Source organism: Tupaia chinensis, unplaced genomic scaffold (assembly GCF_000334495.1).
Source record: "Tupaia chinensis unplaced genomic scaffold, TupChi_1.0 Scaffold000052_1, whole genome shotgun sequence".
NCBI lineage: Eukaryota > Metazoa > Chordata > Mammalia > Scandentia > Tupaiidae > Tupaia > Tupaia belangeri.
This window is the reverse complement of record NW_006159510.1, coordinates 958,021-967,410: the sequence shown is the minus strand read 5'-3', so window position 1 is coordinate 967,410 and position 9,390 is coordinate 958,021. Positions and strand designations below refer to the sequence as shown.

Sequence of the window (9,390 nt, the reverse complement as noted above, 5' to 3'; positions counted from 1 at the left end):
AATAAAAAATACATTCATACAGAAATATAACAATCTTGCAAAAAACAATTTCAAATAAAATCTTGTAAAACAAAATTTTACAAAAATCTTACAAAGATTCTTTAGATAATAGGGTGCTTCCAAAAAAAACAAAGAAAAGAAATTTCACTAATAGAAATTTTTTTTAAATTTCAAGCAAAGTTTCTGCTTGATTGAGGCTCAGTTATCACCTGAACAGAATGTACTTCTTTATGTACTTGCTTATTACGAAAATTACAGGCATTGACATAGATGGCACCCAGCCCCACCCAAACAACTCCAATGGTGTTTCGTAAGTGAAACAAGCCAGTGCAAGTTTTTGTGTGTTATTTTTTTTTTCCTTGTCTCCTGTTTACCTTCTTGCTTAATGGAATTATTATGGCTAAGCACACAGCAGGGCCAAAAAAGGAGTTTTTCAAAACCCAGGAAATCAAGTGACTGGATTTTGAATTGCCAAAAGAAAAGTGCATGTTTCCCCTAAGCAAAACAAAATCAGGTCTTTAGGTAAGTATATTCATCAGTCCAGATTTAGATTAAAAAAAAAAAAAAAAACCGGTTATGTGAGCTTTAATCATTGCTCATTTCCAGGAAGATCAAACAAAATACCAGCTCAGCCAGACTCACAGGGATATATGTATTTAAAGAAAAGATCCACACCCACAAGCCAGCAGCTGGATGAAGTATCTTTCAGCTGTCCATGCTGTGGTATGTCAATTCGGGGAAATTGCTCCTTGGAAAAACTGGGAGAATCTATAAGCTGGAAAAAATAGCTTCATCTGCATAAAAAGTGTTTTACAAAAGAATCCCTGTGATTAGCTTACTCTTAGGTTAGATCTTCTAATAAGGCTGAATTCCAAATCAAAACCTTAGTGTGTCTGAGTCCAACTAGTGCGCTAGTATTCTGTTCAAGCTCCTTCTGAATGGCCAAAGGTACCCTATTCCAGACTTGCCAACAGTGACAAGCAAAGTCAGCAGTTTGGAATAGATTCAATGCCAAGAAAGTCTTTAGCAAATCATTAAATTAAAGATAAAGCCTCTATAAAAGTTAGGTTACAGTTTTCATTTTTACCTCCTTTATGGCCATTTTGAAGTATTTCTTCACAGGCTGTGGAATTTGCTAGCTAAACATTCTAGTTTCTCCTTAAAAAAAATATTTATATATTATCTATATATATATATATAATATATATATATATACACACATACACATACTATTCACAAAAATATACATACACAAGAATTCCGCCCACTTTTTAAAAAAAAAAGTAGTATACTTTCTGTATTACCAACAGATAGCTAGATAGATATGTGAAACTTGTGCCTTTTAAGCAAATACATTTTTTATACTTCTGTATCTTTAATATGTGTAAAAATGTTACATATTAAATACAGCCGGTGTGTGATCTATACAATTGTTGTGCAAGGTCTATATGAAAGTTTCATGGTGGCAGAATCAGTCATATTTTTCAATTATTATATTTTTTTTCCATTTTAACACGGACAGGCAAGCTGTCTGAAATATTGAACAAATACTGACACGTTAAGGGAGTTTTCATCTATTTGTCTTTGTGAAGGAGGACCTTAGAGAGATTTTTTTTTTCTGTATTATACATTGATACAGTACAATGCCAGGTGAAAAAAGAGCCTTAATAAAGCATGCATCACCCATACCCCTGTATGAGACCCCCACATAAGGGATCGCTTGCATAAGGCACCATTATGAAGGTCAACAGTGCATCAACAGCTAGAAAATCAGAAATTAGTCCTCAAGGCATAAATAAGAGAAACATAGCTGCATGAGAAAACAGTTTCTAAGCTTTAGTGGTTTTATCCACCCAACTGAGAAATTTTTTAGGTTCTTAAGTCTAATATGATATTAGACCAACAATTCCCAGCCCTAGCTTTTTGACACTCAACACGTGTCCGGTTTCTTCAAAGGGCATCACAAAATTCTCCAAAAAGTTAATTCAAATGCAGAATCATTTAAAAAATAACCCTATGCTGCACAAGCCTTCCTGGAAGGGGAGTGTTACAAAACTGAAGGGGGAAACAATTGTGTATTGCCAGGCCCAGGTGGCTAGAGATCACTGTATTAGACAAATTGTATCTTAGCTGCTCATTAACTGGAATCAATATTGCAGTCCTGATTTAAAAATGGAAAAGCATATAGTTCCCCAGACCATGCATGACTTTTTGTATTATAAGGAAAAGTTATCATTGTGTTATATTGTAAATACACAGCTTATACAATGGGTTACAAATGAGCTCTGTTGTAGCAAGTAAAACAAGCTACTTGACACATTGCACGTTTAATAGCTGCACCAGACATCAATAGTCCCTTTCACACAGGAAAGGGGGAGAATTCCCCCTTCCCATATCATTCGCCACTCTGGGTCCTGAGTTCCCACTCCCACCCTCTATGTTTGTCCTTCTTTTTTTTTTTTTTTTCTTTTTTTTTGTTGGTTTTTTTTGTTGGTTTTTTTTGTTTGTTTGTTTTTTTCTAAGGTGCAGACACCCCCCCAGGAAATGATTGGTGGTCATCTCATCCCATGGTATACTCCTTACACACAAAACATTCAAACTACTTTTTTTCTGTCTCTTGCAGTTTTGCGACCACAAGGAAAAAAAAAGTCTGCCTCATCATTCAGTCAGTAATAGATCCTCAACATACAGTCAGCCCAACCATTAACATTCTCAGTGCGCATGCTCACGGCAAAGGCTTAGGAGCCACTCAGAAGGTTAGGAACCAGTGGCCAGTCCGGGGTCACCCAAACACCACGCACCACGGTGCTAAGCCGCTTCTTACATGACTTGTTTAGCCCTCAAAAGACCTCCCAAGGAGAGGCCCCGGAGGCAACTGGGTAGGGTGCAAAATGGCATGCTTTGGCTGGAACACGCATCCTTCCTTCCACGGCCATCTCTCAGCCTGGAAGCCTTTTAGCCTACAGGATTCACCTCTTTGCTCCCTCAGAGGTGTCTCTTCATGTGCAGGGCCAGGTGATCAGACCTGGAGAAACACCTGCATGGGCAAATCAAAAGCAAAGAAGTTAGGTTTCCATCATCTGCCATGCACCAGAGTAGCTGCCTCCTTCCCTGCAATACCAGCTTAGTCTCTTTTGAGAGAAAGCTAGGAGCCTCCAGTAAGTTATTATCCATGTTTTCAGCGACAAGATATTCCAGTTTATAAGAATGTAAATTAAGAAGGTCTGTAATCAGCAGCTAGTGGGTTGTTTGGAGAATGTGACCTCACTTCTAATTCTTTAAATGCTAGAACTTTTGAAGAACAATCTTCAAAAAGTTCTCATGCACATTTGGTACAGTTGTTCTTAACATGGACAATTAAAAAATCCCAGGCTAAAAAAAATAATGTCAACAAATGGTAGGGGGATCAACAGTTAGCATAATGGCTATGTTGCTGAACTCCCATGTGGTCGACCGCCATTCGAGTCCTGGATCCGGTGGCTTAAACTCACACTAGGCGCGTGTGCGTGCATGCCCAGGATCCCAAGAGAAGAATGGAGGAGAAGGGATTGTGGTGTGGCCATCCCTCTGGAGGGTGATTTCTTGCTTTTTGTCTCTCTCTGGTGAGTGCATGTACCCTACAGCCAAAAAAAAGGTAGGAAACCATCCGCCTTCCTTCAAGTATCTACTGCATGCTTCCTCTATAATGGTCAGCGAGTTCCCACACCCTTCCCTCTCTCCCCGTGTGGCGGTACGCAAGCCCGTACCTGTCACAGTGTGAGCATTTGAAAGGTTTGGCACCCGTGTGCTTTCGGAAGTGTCTGGTTAACTCATCACTTCTTGCAAAACGCCACTCACATCCTTCCCATGAGCATCTGTAAGGCTTTTCTCCTGGAAGAGAGCAGAGGACAGTGGGTTATGACTTCATGGACATGAAGAAGGGAGGGGAGAATCAACAATATATGCAGCAGTGGGATGTAGGTTCTGGCTTCTGGTGGCCTCAAGAATTCATGATAACATGTTCTGCTTAAGGACAGTGCCTGGTCGTCTCAAGGTTATGAGCAGGAGCTCTTTACTGACCTAGCCTCAGGCTTTAACCGCTGTCCAAGGGACCCAAGTTTGGCAAAACCCACACTACTGTAATCAAAAAATTAATGTGTAACAATGACAATTACTCAGACTGGAGAAATACTTGTGAGATGAGGTGTCAGCCCACAGGACCCACAGCCTTGTCGAGGGGCAGTTTTATTGCTTTCTCCATGGAAACTCTTTCTCTCAAGCACTGTTTGGTCCCTTACTCACTTCCCTGTGGAATGAGTCTCAGTAGTTTCCTTCGGGACCATCTACATTTCTAGAAAACTGATGTCATGAGTTTTTTGGAAACCCCATTCCAAGGACTTCAAATCACTTTCAAAATGGCTATAGCATGACCAAACTGATTACATTCCTTGGTTAAACTATACATATGAATTCAATGAAAGTACTCCCTGAAAATACAAAAATATAACTCAACCCTAGGGTGTGCGGTGGGAACAGACAGGGCCTAGTGTTCAGGACTCCTGGGTCTCAACCTCAGTCCTAAGTTGATCTCCCAGTAATTTGTATTACGGGCCAGATAAGAGTTCCTGCTTCTTGATCTCTAAAATTCTTTCCAGCTCTGAAGTTCCTGCAGTCCTTCACCAACCACCCTAGAGACCTTCATGGTACTTGAAAATGGAACTTTCATCTAAGTCATGCCATTTCATCAGGAAGTCACTGCTGTTTACATGGTAACCAAAAACAAAGGCTGTGTGATGCACTAAGAACTTTTCAACAAACACCCACTGATCAATACTGCAGCTCACAGAGCATCTGGGTCCAGCTTCAGCCTCACACACCGTCGCCATCAGTATTAGCACATGCCATGTTGCCCAATGACCCTGTCTTCTGACCCTCTGAATTTCATTTCAAAATGAAGAGGTCACCCAACATCACGTGATACATGTAAGCTGCTGGGATGGGCATAATGGTCTTGATAAACTGGACTATTCATAATGGCAGAGGTTCGGGCATCTATAGAAAAGGTGCTCTAGCCTCTTGCTTATTTAATTTGAAAGTATTAACTATTCATCCAACTCAATTGTCTCATCCTTAAGATGTTATTCTGAATTCCAAAAAGACCCAATGCTTCAGTGGAAGAATTTGAGGAACCGAGGATTTGTCTGCTCTGACCACATTCTATAGAGAACCAGCTCCTTCCCAGGGCTGGTGCAGTGGAGGGGTGCCCACCAGCTGCTGACCTCCAGGTCCATGAGGGACTGACCTGTATGAGTACGTTGATGTGCTTTCAAGTGGGAGCTTTTGGTGTAAACTTTCCTGCAGCCATTGAAGTGACACCGATGTACCCTCCTCCTGCCATCCGGGGAGGCGTCGCCACTACCCTTGTCTCCAGGCTTCCCCGAAGTCCCACTGCGCACCTTCCCTGGAGACGGCAGCTCACCAGACACACAACCCCACAGTTGGGAAGGTTCCCTGCTCAGTTCTGGAGAAGAAGGAGGTGTGGAGGTGACAGAGGAGCTCAAATTTCCCGAATTGACTAAAACTTCGCCGATGGGGTCAGAGGTAAACTTGGCAGTGGGTGAAAGTTCCTCCGAGCTGTCAGATGATTCACTGCTGACATCGGAGTTGAGGCTGTTGGTCTCTAAGTTATAACTAAGGCTCGGACTGATCAGAGGATCCTCAGGGGGACTGGAAGAAATCTTCAGTTCAGATTCCTCTTTTTTCTCCCGAGCCAGAATGATTTTGGTCCACAGATCTTCCTGGCTGTCAAATTTGATTTCTGAGGCTGAAACATAGCAGGGTTCACTTTGGAGGTAACGTTCCAACTCCAGGCAGGTCTGTGCAAAATGAACCAAAAGAAGGCACGTGATTGGTGAGACTACTGAAAATGTAACCAAAAGCACATTTCAAAACCATGCAGGAACGAATGACAGATTAAACTGCTGTAGTGACGTTACAGGTGCAAACCTTTTGTAATTAAGAACTCATGCCCTTCCGTATGGAAGTTGGAGGAAATTACATTCTAGGAATGGGTAGGAATTCAGGAGAAAAAGCAGAGGCTGAAACCTCTCTTGGCTCCTCCAGGGTTGGACCAGTGGCCACAGTGAATGATGATCACTAAGTCATTTTTGTTGTTGTTGTTATCGTTACCAGTGTTGACATTTCTAGTGAGTTTCCCGTAAAACACACAAAGAGAACCAGCCACACATACACACACACACACACACTCAACAGGTTACACCAGATTATGTGATGTTCTCAAGAGCCATGAGCATTAAGGAACATCCCAGCCATCCACCCATCACACACCACATGTATCCACACAACAGGACAGAAAGACAGCACAACACACGATGTGTTCTGATGGACACCCTTAGAGAGACACAGCTGACAACACAGGGCCACAGCCAGAGAGCAGACAGCAGTTAGCTGTCTCTATTCAGGGACATCAATGGAGCTGCAGAGAAACCACCCATTTCCTGTGTAGCCGAGACCTAGTATGTTTTCAAAGAATGCCATTCCCAAGTGCAGGGCCATGCATGCCACAAAACTTTAATTACTTCTACAGTGGTCAGAGGAAAACAAGGAGCTGCAACAACAGGAGTGGAGAAATAATTCCAGAATGGCCATCTGCTATTGTGAAGGATACAAGGGGGAAATTACTCCATGGCCCTGCTGAGAGTCCCACAATGAACAAGAACTTTATCTACTGGCCAAGAGTACAACTCTATGAGTCATCACTCCTATTTCTTTCACGCAATGCCAAAGGAGACTTCCTTTTGAAATTCTGACCAGCAGCCAAATAAGGACCCGGTTCAAATATACATGCATGTGTCATGGACAGAGTGCCCCTCCCCAGCCCCGCAACCAACCTTTCAAGAAGCTACAACTGCCGAGATCAGCATCCCCTCTCCCCACCATTTCAAACTTTCTAGCCACTGGAAAAGAAAAATGGTAGGAAACATTTTAGGATTAAATTATGTCTGCCCTGATTTTCACTAGGATCAGTTGCCTACATGCCCATATAAGGTTGCCGACACTACTGGCTATTCTACAGATTTAAATGTCTACACCAAACTGCTCTTTTTGGCAAATCATTTTCAGGGCACATACCGTCCTGAGCACAGTCTACCCGAAGGGCTCATGCTTACTGAGCAATATGCCTTCTATCATGATCCATGCGCATCCTTCCCCCTCCCCAGACTCGTCACAGCAAGCATGAGCAAGCACGGGGAAAATCATTGTTTTCTCTTTCCCCCTAAAATTAGACGTCTGAGTTACAATGCAAACTACTGTGTTCTGAAGAGAGAGACCGTGATATACAATATTATATGGATGTTCATAAGAAAAAGAAAAGCACATATCTTGAGATCTTGTTAAAGTTTAATAATCTGGCTAATTTAAAATCTCCATTATGCTGATGAGCACCAGGGACCTGAACGAAGCACTCCAAGAGTTTAAAAGCCTCTAAAGGCGACCAGGAGCCAAGTCTGGCTTGGTGCCCAAATCCCAAATGCCCGAAGGAAACTACTTAGATCAATTTCAATCACGTCCTAGCGAGCAGCTTCTTTGAGAAGGAAAAAGAGGGGAGGGGGAGAGGAAGGCAGGAGAGGATAGTGAACAATTAAGCAGGCATGTGAAGGTTGCAACACTTTGCATTTCATCCTCCTTAAAAGCTTTCTAGGCTTTGAAACCCACAGAATATATTTGATCTGGTAATTCACTTTGTGACAAAAAGCAAACAGCACAGCAGGGCAGAGAGACAGCCCCAAACCTCCTTCAATCTTTTTAAAGACAATGGGGCAAGTGTCAGGGTCTCCCTTCCCTCAGGCAATCCTACGAATTAAAACGAGGGAAAAATTAAGTTTCTTAAATCCCCAATGCCAAAAATTCCAGTTCCACTAAAATGCCGGAAACCGACGTTCTTCTTCCCAAACTAAGACTTGAAGCAATTAGGACGGGCTCATTGTCATATGACTGACAAGTCACTGGTGTGCAAACAATTTTTTTCACGGTCAACAACAGAAGAAGGTAAGAAAAATAAGGCAGATCAAACAAATATTAAGAATTCCAAAGAAGGAAAAGACACCGGAATGGCCTAGAGTAAAACAGAGCTAGTCTACATTTCGCTGGCAACATTTTAGACTTAAAAAACTGTATGTACAAACACCAAAAAGCAAAACAAAAACAGAACCTCTTTTTAAAAAAAAAAAAAAAATCCTTGGCAGTCAAAGCAAGTTCGTTCATATGGTCACTGGTGTGCAAACAATTTTTTTCACGGTCAACAACAGAAGAAGGTAAGAAAAATAAGGCAGATCAAACAAATATTAAGAATTCCAAAGAAGGAAAAGACACCGGAATGGCCTAGAGTAAAACAGAGCTAGTCTACATTTCGCTGGCAACATTTTAGACTTAAAAAACTGTATGTACAAACACCAAAAAGCAAAACAAAAACAGAACCTCTTTTTAAAAAAAAAAAAAAAAAATCCTTGGCAGTCAAAGCAAGTTCGTTCATATGACAAGATCCAGCTGCGGTGCTTGGATCTGATACAAACACCGAACTTGTGCCAAGGGCTCGGGCCGGGATCAGGCCGAGGAGTTTGGGTTTCCCCTCGGGTGGATGCTGTTCAGCTCAGGAAGGCAAAAAACACTCGGAACAACGAAGCGCGGCTCTGCTGGGCTCCAATGACAACTCTGCTCCGCGCTGCAGAAGGCCCCCTTGGCTTGCCTTCCACACCGGAGGCAGAAGAAGGGCATCTTAAGACTAATTATTTTAATTTTTAAAAATTATCCAAACAATAATCATCATCATAAAAAGATGCACCTCCAACCACACACCATCCTGCCTGTGCCTCCAAGCACTCCCTCCTCGGCGCACCGGGCACGTGAAATCCCTGTTTACCTGTTGCCAATATTCCTCCAGGGACGGCAGAGCCGAGAAGTAGCCCGTTTCGTGCACAATCTGGAGTTCCTGGAAGATGCTGCACATTGGGAGCACATCCATGTCGGGTTGGAAAAGACAGTCCCCGCTGTCGGGAAAACAGGGAGGCGTGCGGTCTGGAGTCGGAGCCGAAACTCTCCCCACGAGCGCAGGTGAAAGTTTCATGCAAACTCAATGGCACGGCACCCAGACGCCCCTTCCGACCCACCCGCAGCCCGCAGCGCGCGGAACCCACACAATATTTGCAAACACCGGACTGACTGCAAACGTAACCCCTGCAAAACTTCCCTATTCAAAGCTCCGCTGCCAGCCTCCCCCTCCTCCCGCCTGGCTCCCCCCACTCCCCCTCCCCCCACGTGACTCGCCCCGTGCCCGCCCCGCGCGCGGCCCAATCCCGCCGCGCCCGGCCCGGGGGCTGCGCGACGGCGATG

The 9,390-nt window shown here is 43.3% G+C and overlaps 1 protein-coding gene across 1 annotated transcript; it reads right to left on the bottom strand.

Moving 5' to 3' along the window:
* Positions 1-333: 333 nt before the first annotated feature.
* KLF6 (KLF transcription factor 6) lies at positions 334-9,262 on the bottom strand. Its single transcript, XM_006141330.3, has 4 exons — positions 8,921-9,262; positions 5,282-5,855; positions 3,747-3,870; positions 334-3,037 (listed from the first exon to the last, which is right to left on the bottom strand). The coding sequence occupies exons 1-4, from the start codon at positions 9,122-9,124 to the stop codon at positions 2,986-2,988; spliced, it is 954 nt and encodes a 317-aa protein (XP_006141392.1). The 5' UTR covers positions 9,125-9,262; the 3' UTR covers positions 334-2,985.
* Positions 9,263-9,390: the final 128 nt, after the last annotated feature.